At 41.7% G+C, this 15,464-nt stretch overlaps 1 protein-coding gene across 1 annotated transcript in view; it reads right to left on the bottom strand.

The window, feature by feature from the left end:
- TMEM170B (transmembrane protein 170B) overlaps window positions 1-15,464 on the bottom strand; it is a 49,717-nt gene that overhangs the window by 15,014 nt on the left and 19,239 nt on the right. The window contains exon 2 of the mRNA XM_030211046.1: window positions 1,121-1,291. Within this exon, the coding sequence (XP_030066906.1) occupies window positions 1,121-1,291 (171 nt within the window). The remainder of the gene's footprint in view (window positions 1-1,120; window positions 1,292-15,464) is intronic.

Below are 15,464 nucleotides of genomic sequence, written 5' to 3'. Positions count from 1 at the left end.
AGGGGCTCTGCAGAGTGGGAGGCCTTGAGGCAGGTGGAGACCCACTCGATGCATCACTGCTCCTAGTGTCTATGGGTCTAGCAGCAGCCATGCTTATCGATGCTCACGATGCCGGTGTGATGCTCAATGTCGATGCTGATGCTGACGTCGAGGAACCGGACTTGGCTCCAAAAATCCTCATACGTTGAGCTTCTCTGAAAACCTGGGTCCTCTTCTTCATACAAAGACAAAGTACACAGTTAACCAGGCTATGGTTGGGCCCAAGACACTGAAGAGTATCTTTTCCAGAGACTGTCCATCTGCACCAGGTACAGCGCTTCAGAACTTTTGTGGACATGGATGGAAAAACTTCCACGGCTAAATCAAACGAAGAGATGGAGCCTAAAAAAGGGATAAGGTACCGGAAAAATTGTTGTTATATTTGTACCCCACGCTTTCCCACTCATGGCAGGCTCAATGTGGCTTACAAGGGGCAATGGAGGGTTAAGTGACTTGCCCAGAGTCACAAGGAGCTGCCTGTGCCTGGAGTGGGAATCGAACTCAGTTCCTCAGGACCAAAGTCCACCACCCTCACCACTAGGCCACTCCTCCACTCAGGAGGAAGAAAGGGGAAGACCTGGCTGAAGTCAAGGCCTAAAACCAGACGTGTGACAATATAAAAAAATAAGGAAACTTAAAACTGGGGAAAAAAGAAAACTAAGAAAATAAAGAACAAAGGGGGTTCCACAAACGGGAACACAATAAAGGAGCCAAAAAAACTGCCAGAAGGCACAAAAAGAAGCTCTTTAGACCAAGCGAGGTGTGGTGACAGTAGAAAAACACACCCTCTCCTAACTGCGGTAGAAAAAGAACTGAAGCACTGCGTTCTCGCGGCGGGTGGGAAGGGACTCATACTCCACAAAGCTGTGCTTACGCTAGTCATAAGTCTTGGACTGGGTAAGCAGTCAGCGTCACTTACTTGTGAGAATAAACAGGCCTGCTTGTCCTTGGAGAATGCTAGTTACACATTGCAGATTTTTAACTTTTAGCATATACTGTTATTGATCAAATGATGCCAAAAGAAATCGTATCTACTAACATCAAATTATATAAAAATTACTTAAATAAACAAAAAACTTACTAGTTATCATTGCTCCAGAAACAGAAGATAGGAACCCCACACTAACCAAGATGAGGGACATTATTCTGCCTTGCTTGTGCCTTTGCAGCATCACAAACATCATTATTCCCACAGCACCATGGATAAAGAGAGAGGAGAAGAGTGCCCACAAGAAAACCCAGTACCACATCTCTGAAAATAAAACAGATATGGCATAAATTAAGCAACTGATAAGAGGTTTATTACAAAACAAGAAGGTAAAAAGATAATCATACTAAAGAATGAATAAGAAATTACTAATTATGCTTGATTCTAGATGAGACCCTCCCAGCAAGAGATTTAAGAGCTCACATTCAAAGCAAAAAAAGGTCCAAAAAAACCTCATAAGGTGGCAGAAGGGAGGTTTTCTCTCAAAAACATCCAATTTGCAATTTTTGACACTCCTATTTTAGACATTTTGTTCCACAGTTTGTCCAAATTTCAAGGGGTGTGATAGGGCGTGTTTTGGGCGGGACCTGGGAGAGACATGGCTAGCCCCAAAAGACAGATGGTTTTCTTCATTAATGGAACAAAATGAAAGCGCATAGGGCCAAAATTAAGATGTTTTTGGCTAGACCTGTTTCAATCATGACTAAGTGGCAAAAAGGAGCCCTAAATGACCAAATGACCACTGAATGGATTAAGGCATAACCCCCCCTTGCTCCCCCAGTGGTCACTGACCCCCCTCCAGGCCCCCTAAGATGTGACAGTGACAGTATATACCAGGCTCTATGACAGCTTCTCATATGACTGTCATTCCTATTAGAGCAGCCAGCAGATCCCAGGAGTAGCCTAGTAGTCAGTGCAGTGGACAGTAAACAAGGGAACCCAGATCCATATCCATATCCCACTTTAACTGGTACACTTGTGGTGGAACACATAAGCCATACAAAATACACTAAATACCTATTGTACCTACATATAAGTGACATCTGGAAGCTTCAGAGCTATTGTAATGGTGTACATTGAGGTACAGTTGGTATTTTATTGCTCTTGGAGGGTTCACCATATAATATAAGAGGGTTATGTTGAGATGCGTACCTGGGACCTTTTATATGAAGTCCACTGCAGTGTGCCCTAGGCTGCCCAACTACTCTGCTGGGATGTCTGTGTGGCCAGTCTACTAAGAATGATGGCCCCCAGAAATCCCAATGACTGGTTTTTGGACGTTTTTCTCTTGGACATTTTATTTTCCAAAATGGTCCCCCCAAAAAATGAACTGAGCACAAAACGTCTAGGAAAAAGCCAATTTTCGAACCACAAAGAGTAGCATATTGTAGCAAGAATACTGATGCTGAGCACACAATACTTCTTTCCTTCCACCCATTTCTAAGTGGGTACAATTCAAACAATAATAAAGCTATTTCCAGTACATAAGTTACCCTTCAAGGCTGGAGAAACAAGCTACAATTGTAGATCTGTACTGGGACCTCAGTCTTTACCTGACTGGAATCCAGAACATACAGCTTAGCAAATTCTACCTAAAAATAATAAAAGGCACTCCAAACAGGCTTATCTATCAAAAAGCAATACAGATGCTCCTGTCTCTTAAATGCTCTACAGCAATGGCTGGAAAATCTTTCTTGGGGACCACCAGCCTGTTGGGATTTTAGAATAACTCCAATGAATATGCATATAATATGCTTAACAACTGTTGCAATTATATTCATTTTTATTACATCTTTAAATCTCATAAATCTAACAATTATTGTCTAAAATCAATAAACCTATCATTCATTCATCCACTCACACAATCTTAAATCTCTAAAACCAGTACCAAAACTATATCATTACAGTACCCAGAATGATTGTGTCACTCATAATTTCATCACAAAATATATTTTTTCAATAACAACATTATTGTGGAGCCTGTCAATTGCACAGTCAATCAAAGGCAACTATTCTTCATTACGATCTTCACTTAATCCACTCATAACCAGTCTTTAAGTTACTCTGTATATCAGATGTTATTGTGCCTTTTAAAGATCAGTCCATTACTCGTATAACAATTCTCCACCACACCAGGCTCAAACCAGAGTCTTGTTTTTCAGCGTAAACATACTGCACAGAATCATACCAAATTCTCACCACTGCCTCAAAGGATAATACCACCTAAGAATAGATGGTTCACAGTAGGCTCAGGCAGGCTTCGTTATGTGACACAGAAGCATCCGCCCTCACAAGTTTTGCCCCTACAGAATTCCTTTGCTCCACTACAGCACTGTGATGCTCCTGAAAATAAAAATGAGGCGAAAGAGAGAGAAAAAGCAAAGAAGGTGGAACAAAAAGATATGAAGGTACCCAAAGAGAAAAGACACCCCCAAATCACTAAAACCAAAACACATACTTGGAAATGTAGATGGAAAGTGATGACCACAAATGCTCACAGTCTAAGCAATAAAGTTCATGACCTTCATGCCCTAACCTTGGAGGCAGACTTGGACATAGTTGCAATCACAGAGACATGGCTCAATGGTTCCCATGAATGGGATGTAAACATACCAGGCTATAATCTTTTTAGGAAGGATAGAGAGGGGCGTAAAGGTGGAGGAGTAGCTCTGTATGTGAGAAATGATATCACAGCGACTGAAATGACAGGGAACTGGGGAAAGGAAGAAGCGATATGGATCACCTTAAAAAGAAAGGATAAAACCTCTGTCCATGTGGGTGTTGTCTACAGACCTCCGACACATTTGGAGGACCTAGATAAAGATCTGATCGCTGATATTCAAAAGTTGGGGAAGAAAAGAGAGGTGCTGTTGTTGGGAGATTTCAATCTGCTGGATGTAGATTGGACGGTTCCGTCTGCGAAATCGGAAAGAAGCAGAGAGATCGTGGATGCTTTTCAAAGTGCTTTGCTCAGACAAATGGTGTCAGAACCCACGAGGGAGGGAGCGACGCTGGATCTGGTACTCACAAATGGGGATAATGTGTCAAATGTCTGAGTGGGTGTCCACCTGGGCAGCAGTGACCATGAAACGGTTTGGTTTGATATGACGGCTGAAGAGGAAGGTGGCCACTCAAAGTCCTGGATTTCAAACATGCTGACTTTAGTAAAATGGGGGAATACCTGAGGAAGGAGCTGATGGGATGGGAGGAAATACAAGAAGTGGAAGGACAGTGGTCCAGACTGAAAGAAGCTATAAATAGGGCCACAAACCTTTATGTAAGGAAAGTAAATAAAAGCAAGAGAAAAAGGAAACCGATATGGTTCTCCAAGCAAGTGGCTGAGAAAATAAAGGCTAAAGAGTTGGCGTTCCAGAAATACAAAAAAACTCATGAAAAGGGACACGAGGAGGAATACCGGATGAAACTGAAAGAAGCCAAGAGAGAGATACGACTGGCGAAAGCGCAAACGGAAGAACAAATGGCTAGAAATGTAAGGAGGGGTGGCAAAATTTTCTTCAGGTATATTAGTGAAAGGAAAATGACTAAAAAGGGAATTGTGAGACTAAAAGATACTGCGAACCGCTATGTGGATAATGATGAAGAAAAAGCAAATTTGCTAAATAGATACTTCTGTTCTGTTTTCACAGAAGAAAATCCTGGAGAAGGACCGCGATGGACTGCAAAAAGTACAAATGAGATTGAAGTGGATAGAGCACCGTTCACGGAAGAGAGTGTATATGAACAACTTGAAAAGCTAACGGTGGACAAAGCCATGGGGCCGGATGGGATCCACCCTAGGATATTGAGGGAGCTCAGAGAGGTTCTGGCGGGTCCTCTTAAAGATTTGTTTAATAAATCCTTGGAGACGGGAGAGGTTCCGAGGGATTGGAGATCGGCGGATGTGGTCCCACTTCACAAAAGTGGTGATAGGGAAGAAGCTGGAAACTACAGGCCGGTAAGCCTCACTTCGGTTATTGGAAAAGTAATGGAAGCGATGCTGAAGGAAAGGATAGTGAATTTCCTGGAAGCTAATAAGTTGCAAGATCCGAGACAGCATGGATTTACCAAAGGGAAATCGTGCCAAATGAACCTCATTGAGTTCTTTGATTGGGTGACAGGAGAATTGAATCAGGGACGAGCTATGGACGTAATCTACTTAGATTTCAGCAAAGCTTTTGACACAGTTCCCCTCAGGAGGCTCTTAAATAAACTGAAGGGGCTGAAGATAGGACCCGAAGTGGTGAACTGGATTAGGAACTGGTTGACGGACAGACGCCAGAGGGTGGTGGTGAATGGAATTCGCTCGGAGGAGCGAAAGGTAAGTAGTGGAGTGCCTCAAGGATCGGTGCTGGGGCCGATTCTGTTCAATATATTTATGAGTGACATTGCCGAAGGGTTAGAAGGTAAAGTTTGCCTATTTGCGGATGATGCTAAGATCTGTAACAGAGTGGACACCCCGGAGGGAGTGGAAAACATGAAAAAGGACATACGGAAGCTAGAAGAATGGTCTAAGGTTTGGCAATTAAAATTCAATGCGAAGAAATGCAAAGTGATGCACTTAGGAAGTAGAAATCCACGGGAGACGTATGTGTTAGGCGGGGAGAGTCTGATAGGTACGGGCGGAGAGAGGGATCTTGGGGTGATAGTATCTGAGGATTTGAAGGCGACGAAACAGTGTGACAAGGCGGTGGCAGTAGCTAGAAGGTTGTTAGGCTGTATAAAGAGAGGTGTGACCAGCAGAAGAAAGGGGGTGTTGATGCCCCTGTATAAGTCGTTATACAGGGGCATCAACACCCCCTTTCTTCTGCTGGTCACACCTCTCTTTATACAGCCTAACAACCTTCTAGCTACTGCCACCGCCTTGTCACACTGTTTCGTCGCCTTCAAATCCTCAGATACTATCACCCCAAGATCCCTCTCTCCGCCCATACCTATCAGACTCTCCCCGCCTGGAGTATTGTGTTCAGTTTTGGAGGCCGTATCTTGTTAAGGATGTAAAAAGAATTGAAGCGGTGCAAAGAAAAGCTACGAGAATGGTATGGGATTTGCGTTACAAGACGTATGAGGAGAGACTTGCTGAACTAAACATGTATACTCTGGAGGAAAGGAGAAACAGGGGTGATATGATACAGATGTTCAAATATTTGAAAGGTATTAATCCGCAAACGAATCTTTTCCGGAGATGGGAAGGTGGTAGAACGAGAGGACATGAAATGAGATTGAAGGGGGGCAGACTCAAGAAAAATGTCAGGAAGTATTTTTTCACGGAGAGAGTAGTGGATGCTTGGAATGTCCTCCCACGGGAGGTGGTGGAAATGAAAACGGTAACGGAATTCAAACATGCGTGAGATAAGCATAAAGGAATCCTGTGCCAAAGGAATGGATCCTCAGGAGCTTAGTCAAGATCGGGAGGCGGGGCTGGTGGTTGGGAGGCGGGGATAGGGCTGGGCAGACTTATACGGTCTGTGCCAGAGCCGGTGGTGGGAAGCGGGACTGGTGGTTGGGAGGCGGGGATAGTGCTGGACAGACTTGTACGGTCTGTGCCAGAGCCGGGGTTGGGAGGCAAGGCTGGGGAGGTGAGGTTAGTGCTGGGCAGACTTATACGGTCTGTGCCTGTGCCAGAGCCGGTGGTTGGGAGGTGGGGCTGGTGGTTGGGAGGCGGGGATAGTGCGGGGCAGACTTATACGGTCTGTGCCCTGAAGAGCATAGGTACAAATCAAAGTAGGGTATACACAAAAAGCAGCAAATATGAGTTATCTTGTTGGGCAGACTGGATGGACCGTGCAGGTCTTTTTCTGCCGTCATCTACTATGTTACTATGTAAACCACTGCTAATTCACTGTTTTCTATTGTGACAAGCTTACACACAGATTCTCTCTCAGCGTGACTCCAATCTTCACAGAACTACTGTTGAATCTTAAATCAGTAATTCTTTCCTTCAACTTCATGCTGCTTCTCAGGAGCTATCATCTCATTTGCTCACTGAGGTAGTATTGTACATGCATGAGATACATTTGCATGGAAAGGAGCTGGAGTATACAAATCTATTTCATGAATATTCAGTGTGGATATCCTGAAAACCCAACTGGTTGAGAGCCCTTCAGGACAAGTTTGGGAATCACTACTCGACAAGCATATGTGAACCAATTTAAAAGAAAGAAATAAGGAACAGTTCTCAAAGCAAAATCAAATTCCTTCGATATACAGTCCAATTCTCACCTCAGATTTCTCTGTGCAGGTCATCACTGAACAAATATCTTGTTAAAACTATTTTAACAAGCAGATATTACAGTGTATTCAAATTTACAGTGTTACTGACAATTTTTGTATTAATGGTCATGCACTAATGTTGCCATTAGCGCGAGGCTGTTTAAAACAGAATTAGCTCATGTGCACTTACCACCATCCATTTTGTACATAAGTACATAAGTATTGCCATACTGGGACAGACCAAAGGTCCATCAAGCCCAGCATCCTGTTTCCAACTGTGGCCAATCCAGATCACAAATACCTGGCAAGATCCCCAAAAAGAACAAAACATTTTATACTGCTTATCCCAGAAATAGTGGATTTTCCCCAAGTCCATTTAATAATGGTCTATGGACTTTTCCTTTAGGAAGCCGTCCAAACCTTTTTTAAACTCCGCTAAGCTAACCGCCTTTAACACATTCTCTGACAACGAATTCCAGAGTTGAATTACACTGAGTGAAGAAAACGTTTCTCTGATTCGTTTTAAATTTACTACATTGTAGCTTCATCGCATGCCCCCTAGTCCTAGTATTTTTGGAAAGCGTAAACAGACGCTTCATACCCGTTCAACTCCACTCATTATTTTATCGACCTCTATCATATCTCCCCCTCAGCCACCTTTTCTCCAAGCTGAAGAGCCCTAGCCGCTTTAGCCTTTCTTCATAGGGAAGTCGTCCCATCCCCTTTAAAGTTTTTTAACATGCGATTAGTATGCACACATTTGGCATTTATCACATAACAGCTGCGGTAGTTCTGCACTTGTTGCATGCTATTTCCTCAGCTACAAAACCAAAATTATTTTCTAGTGCGGGAGGCAGGAAATAGGTGTGACCAGAGATAATTGAGCAGCACAGGTCCATAGCCACGCGCTATCCAATTACTGCCAGATTAATGCGTTGTTGAACAAAAGTATGAAAGATTTGTTGAATAAAAGTATGAAAAATGCGGAGTGGAAGGCTCCATGATTACAACAAGCTGTTTTAACACTAACCCTCCTGAGGCATGAAAAGAATGTGGCAACACATTAGCCAAAGGCAGGCTCCAGAAAGTCTGTGGGCTAAAAGGTAGGGGGGTAATAGAAAGCAGATGTTCTGCACATGATTAACAGTTTGTGGTATTCAGAGACTTGCACAGGAATGTTGTATGAGAGAATTGGTCAGATGCCAAAGAAGAACGATATAAAATCAGATTGGAACAAAGAGGTAGCAAGCATTTTGAATTTTTCTTTGTCTGTCTATAGCATTTTGATTTGCCTTAAGCTTGCTGTAAATTGCTTGTGTGTGTAGATATGCTTTGAGTATAGAAATGCTTCCTGACTACCCCTATTGATGGTAATCAGCTTGTACACTAAACAAATGAGTAAACTGTTTATATTAAATATGAAATTCGTCTGGCCTTCTCTACAAAAGTGGCGGCATCCTTTTATACAAAAGTGGCGAGCCAGCCAGGAGTAGGCCGCATACGGAAAAGAGAAGGAGAGACGAAGGACAAATTAAGTTGTTGTTAATGAAGTTTTTTACAGGATTGAAAGTAAAGCAAGCGTTGTTTAAACCTGATGATTTCTGTGCTCCACTGATGTGGGATTGATCAAACTACTGACGTGGACATACAGGTGATAACTCCTGGGCTTGCTAAAAAGAGAAATAAGAAGACGCGTGAGTAAGCTTACACTGTGGCCTTATTACCGATATATTTGTTTAGCTTTGTAGTTTTCTTTTTTGTATATTTTCTTTGTTTAAGTGCATTAGTATATTTTTGTAGATTGTGGCTTTATAGGAGAAATTGTAATAGTCAGAATACAATGAAAGGGAAAGGGGCAGATAAGAAAGAAAAGCCTCCTGTGTATGCTATGTATTTAGATTTAGATAGTTCAAAAAAATGCTCCCCTTTGCAGCATGTCATAGAATTATTCCCATTAGAAAAAAAACAGATTGAAAAAATACATGAGAAATGGATCAAATATGATGCAAAAGATTCTGTTTTGAGCTGGTCTCAGGATGGATCGTTTGATCGTCCAAAATTATTATCTCTCCTGACATATATACAAGAAAATAAGAAAAAGAAGAACAGCTTAGAAAAGCATCTTACAATTTGGAATTTATTTTCTTTAGCAGCAGATCTGTTTCATGCTGATGTAGATAGGATACAAAAAGAGGCAGAAAGAAATAATCCCCCGTCATATGAATCTAGCAGGGACACGTTGTGCCCCCTAAGGGCGACTGATAAAATGAAGGAATCCAAGGCAAAGCGCCCTGTGCCATGTGCTGGGTATTCGGCTCTTGATGACCCCCCCAGTGAGTCAGAAAGTGAAAAGGGAGGGGATAATGAGGACAGTGATGTGGGGACTAGGGAACAGAAAAAGGAGAAAAAACGGGTGAGACAGAAAGAAAAAGGAAAATCTAGTGCAGAATCAGGCACTTACCCTGATTTGAAAACCCTAATTACATCAGAACAATATGACCTGGCAACTCAATTTGAAATTGAGGGACGACTGCGGATGTACTCCGAGCCTCCCATGACCATGTCAACCCCAACTCATAAGCGAACAAAAACTATGCCAACATCTTTAACCCCAGGGCCCCCCAGGCCAATTTTTCGAGGCACGCATGTGGCTGCAGAGCTTATGAGACTGAATAATACTAGATATGGTGAGGAATGGTGGGGGGCTACTAGACACTTGTTAGATGTAAAACGGCTCCCTTTGCCGTGCGATGAAAATGGTCCTAGTACACATGAGGACATTCAGGAATTATTAGAGGTTGTCAACAAAAATTGCCCGGGTATAGGGACTGGAACATTTGTAAAAGAGGGATTGGAATTCTGGGATAATTGGTTCCACAAAATAAAACGTGATTTGGAAGAAGAGGTGGAAGAGGAAGGTAAACAGGAGATTTGCAGCGCTTTAGATAGTAGTGCTTTACACATGCCAGTTATGACGCGCTTAGACGCAGCTGGCAATCGAATACAACAGTACAAACCATACACCCCCGTAGATGTTACAACTTTAGTTGCAAAAATTCCCAGTATAGTGAAAGGAGCTCGTATGTGGTTAGATGGGATAGAACAGGCAACTGCAGGGACTCAATTGACTATTGGAGATTTTAAAGCCCTGTGTGCAGCGTCAGGTATTAGTATATCTCAACTGGCAGTGCAGTGTGGATATCAGCGCCTGCCATCACATACTGTGGATGGGGATGTATACGCAGGGAATAGTAAGGCTGCTCTTTCTGCAGCTCTGCATGTGATGTATCCAACCCCGATTGATTTTTCAGCCATAACAGCAAATAAATGGGACCCTAAAACTGATTTTTCGGCACATTTGACAAAATGTATAAATTTGTATAAGGCTCAAACAGGGCAAGATGCAGATGTGGATCATAATGTAGCAGTATTTTTACACCTATTTATGTCCACACTGCCTGATAATATGCGTAAAAATTTAGATGCTGTCATTGCCCTGTCCTCAAAGCCGTGGCCAGAAATAAGAGAGACATTGATGCATTTTAGTAATGTGCATCGTAAACTGATAGAGACCCCACAGAAAGAACAGGCTAAATTAACTTCTAAGTTAATGACTATGCAGTTAAAGGATTTGGAAAGCAAGGAACAGGATAGAAATAAAAAACAGGAAACAATGGTAATGCCCTCTGCCTCACCTCCACAGGTCATTTACTATGTACAACCGGGATATAGCCGGCCGTACCAACCAAGGGGACGAGGCATGGTTAGAGGCAGGGGTAGGGGTCGAGGGATGCAAGGATCAGGACTATCACCTAATAATAGAAGGGCACATGTACAATGTTGGGGATGTCAGCAATTTGGTCACTATGCTTCAGAATGTTATCAGAATGCAGGAATGCCCCAAGTACAAATGCAGACGCAGCAAGGATTAATGCCACAAGTAGTAGGGATACCTGCGAGTGCCCCGCAGACTGCCTTACAGCAGCCGGCGATGCAATCACAGGGACCAGGAGCGGCAGTACAGAGACAGGGTACTGTAAATGCTTTTCCAACTTGGCAGAATATTCCAGACCAATGCTATTGACTGGAAGCAAACCCGTGTCAGGAAGAGGGAATGATTTTCAGATTAGACACAAGGGAGCCCTTTATTACATTGGCAATTGGAAAATATGGAACTCCTGTGAGATTTTTGATAGATACAGGGGCGAGTACCTCTGTATTGTGTGCAAAACCACAGGGAGTTAAGCTTTCAAATCAGTATAGAACAACAGTGGGATTTACGGGGATAGAACAAAGAAAAAGGCTAACGGAACCGACTCTGGTGCGCTTGGAATGCCAACCGCACGGTTCAAGGGAGGCTGTGGTACCCTTTTTAGTGGCACCTGATTGCCCAGTAAATTTGTGTGGTAGAGACTTATTGTCTCAATTAGGATTGTGTTTAGATTTTGGAAATAAAGAAATACCAAGTTTGCTCACCATGGTTCAACAGTTGAATAATGAAAATAAAGTAAGGGTTATGGAAGAATTACCACAACATATTTGGAGTACAAGTGAGTCACCATATGGACTAGCCGTAAATGCAAAACCCCATAAGATAGAATTAATAGAAGGGGCAAAGGGGCCGAAGCAAGACCCTTACCCCATACGACCTAAATTAGTATCCAAAACCTTGGAACACATTGGTAAATTATTGAAATATGGTATTATTGAACCTTCAGTATCCCCGTACAATACCCCAGTGTTTCCGGTCCCGAAAGGGGAAAACAATGTAAGGATAGTACATGATTTAAGAGAGCTAAATGAGGTTACAAAAAATCAATTTCCGATTTGTGCAAATCCTGCTACTCTTTTGCATACCCAGAATATATATGCATATAACACTGTTATTGACTTGTCTAATGCATTCTTTTCAATACCTCTTCATCCAGAGTCTAGGGATTTGACGTCATTTATAGTACAGAGTGAGGCATACAGGTGGACTAGGATGCCTCAAGGCTTTACTGATAGTCCATCGGTATTCTCAAAACAACTAATGATGGATTTAAAGGATTTCAGGAGTCAATTGCCTGACACGGTGTCATTGTTTGTCTATGTAGATGATATTCTACTGTCGGCTGAGACTGAAGCAGAATGCCTAGATTGGACTAGAAAATTATTTTTATTATTAGGAGAGTTAGGATATAAATGTAACAGGGAAAAATGTGTTATAGCTCAGTCTACTGTCACCTTTTTAGGACAAAATGTTTCAGCAGAACATAAGGTCATTATACCTGAAGTTATATCTATTTTAAATGAGACTCCGGTACCGCAAACAGTTACCCAGTTACGTGCTGTTTTGGGAATGTTAAATTACTGCAGACAATGGATACCAAATTATACACAAAAAGTAATGAGACTTTATAAACATTTGAAACTGCCCGCAGCCACACCAAAGAATACACTAATTGTATTGGAAGAGCAGGATAAGATAATATTGGCTAAGATTGTGAGGGATTTATTATCTCCAGGACCGTTAGCAGTAATAGATATCCAATCACCTGTGCATTTGTGGGTAAAAGACATGGGAAATAGTTGGGCAGCTATGATTAATCAAAATAATGAAGTAAATACACCAGTAGCTTTTTTGTCAGGCTCTTTTAATCATGTGGAAAAAGGAATGAAAGAAATACCAAAGTTACTGACAGCTATAGTGGCTGCAGTAGGCAAGTGGAGAGCACAAATGCCTTTTGTTCCTATTGTAATACATACCAACCACACGATTAAAACGCTGTTGAGCCCTAGCCAAACAGCATTGACAGCCACTAGATTTGGAAAATATCAAGCAGTACTTTTAGGACAAGATATAAGAATAATACCATTAACTAAAGAACAGAGAAATAAGATAGATCTGCTTTTTCCTGTCGATCAAGAGGGTGAGATCGATACTATAGAAATCCCTACATTTCACTGTCTTACTTTTGAACCTTTATCTGATGGGTTAATATGGTTTACAGATGGAGCTTGTGAAAGGACTGTTGCAGGCTTTGCCTGCGTGCAGGTAGATGAGAATCTAAGAAAGATAATGCAAGTACAATATAAAACCCCTCCTGATCAGACTGCACAGCATGCTGAACTTTTAGCCGTTATTACGGCCTTACAACACACTGATATGACTCAAAATGTCACTATATATACTGATAGTGGTTACGTTGCAAGTTCACTACAGTATCATATATTAAAATGGCAGCGTAGGGGGATGATAACCAGTGCAGGTAAAAATCTACAACATTACACATATTGGAAATTGCTGTTTGAAATTTTGGCAAGAAGGGAACGTGAAGGTAGAAAAACTGCAGTTGTGTGGACCCCGGCCCACACTGAAAAGCCAACCTTTGAAGCACTAGGTAATGCAATGGCTGATGCAGCAGCAACGGAGGTGGTTAAGCAAAGTGAAAAGATTTTGTATAATACTAGACAGACACAGGAAGGGCCACTTACGAATGTAGATAAGATTGAAATGTGGCAGCCAGAGGGACAGGAAAGTGAAAAATGGTTGAAGAGAGGATGTATGAAATTGGGAAGTGAATGGTTTAATGCAGAAGAAGGATTACCTTGTATGCCAATGAGCCAGGCGATTAAGGTATTGGCTGAGTGGCATGCAACCATGCATTGGAATAAGGAAACAATGAGGCAACAATTTGAGCAAAGATTTTGGACTTTAAAAATTGATAACCTGATTCAACAGGTTGTGCAAAATTGCATGGTATGCAATATTAACATACCTAAACGAGGTCCTAAAATATCACCTGGGACACTTCCAATACCAGAAGGCCCAGCAAAAGAATGGTATATCGATTTCACCGATATGATTGTTCCAGTGCAGGGAAAAAGATATTTGTTAGTTTGGGTGGATGCTTTTTCAAGGTGGATAGAAGCATTTCCATGTAAAAGGGAGACAGCACATGAAGTGGTACAATGCCTGGTAACTCATATTATGCCAAGACATGGGTGTCCGTCTAGAATAATTTCTGATAACGGGACACATTTTAATAACAGTGTTTTGAAAGAAATGGAAACGATTATGGGTTTAACACACAGAAAAGTATCAGTGTATCGCCCCACCTCCAATGGTTTGGTGGAGCGCTACAATGGTATTTTAAAAACTAAATTGAGAGTATTACTGAAGGCTTTAAACAAGGAAACAGCAGGTAAACCATATACCTGGCTTGATTTGTTACCATTAGCTTTGATGGTTATAAGGGCCCAACCTAATGGGCGTACTAAATTGACCCCATTCCAAATTCAGACAGGACGTCATTTCTTCCCGATGCAGACAGCAAGTACTGATAGCACAGCTCAGTACTGGCAAAAGCTACAACCTATGTTGAACCTGACAAGTGATATGATCCGAACAAATGTAGCATCACAGGCAGGGACTACTAATGATGTTTGTGCTTTTAAAGTAGGTGATCTAGTACTACGAAAGAACTTTACACATAAAACATGGAAAGATCCTGTGTATGTAGGGCCTTTTGCTATCACGGCCCTTACTCAGACCGCTGCCCGTCTGGAAGGTCATACTTCTTGGATACATTTAGCAGATATTCGACGAATTAATAACATTGAAATGGACAAAGAATAAACAAACATCATGTCCCTAAACATGATGGTATTGGACTGTTGGTGTTTGTTAATGGACAATGAACACATATGAGAATAGACTTGTTACAGTGGCCAAAATGTTGAATTTGACTGATTGTATCATATGTGCCCACTGATTGACATCATCCTTGTCCTTGCCAGCTATGATGAATGGGACTACAATGATAAAATTGAGTGGGCACCATGACTGTGATCCCAATAATACCTGTGTAAGGGATGATGAAAACCTTCATTGGACAAATGAGACTATTTATAAGCAAGCCTTGCTTATGGACAAGTACCCACGGACATCATTTTGGTGTCTGATTAATAGTATGACAACTGAACACATTCCCCTGATAAAGTGCACTTACACGCAGAATGTTGTAACAACTGATTTAATGAATGTTATGCTTTTAATTTGTGTAATTTTTAATGCCACATTAACTAATGCAATTGGGCATTATCCTTATAATTGTTCTTATATGAAACATAAGAATGACAGTGTACTTCCCTTTGATGAAACTCACTGTCTGTATTCAAAAGAAATATAAATTTTGTACCCTAGTACAATTGAATCTGTTTAATGCAACATGTATTAGCATGT

Source organism: Microcaecilia unicolor, chromosome 1, assembly GCF_901765095.1.
Source record: "Microcaecilia unicolor chromosome 1, aMicUni1.1, whole genome shotgun sequence".
NCBI classification, from domain to species: Eukaryota; Metazoa; Chordata; class Amphibia; order Gymnophiona; family Siphonopidae; genus Microcaecilia; species Microcaecilia unicolor.
This window is presented reverse-complemented; position numbering and strand designations above follow the sequence as displayed.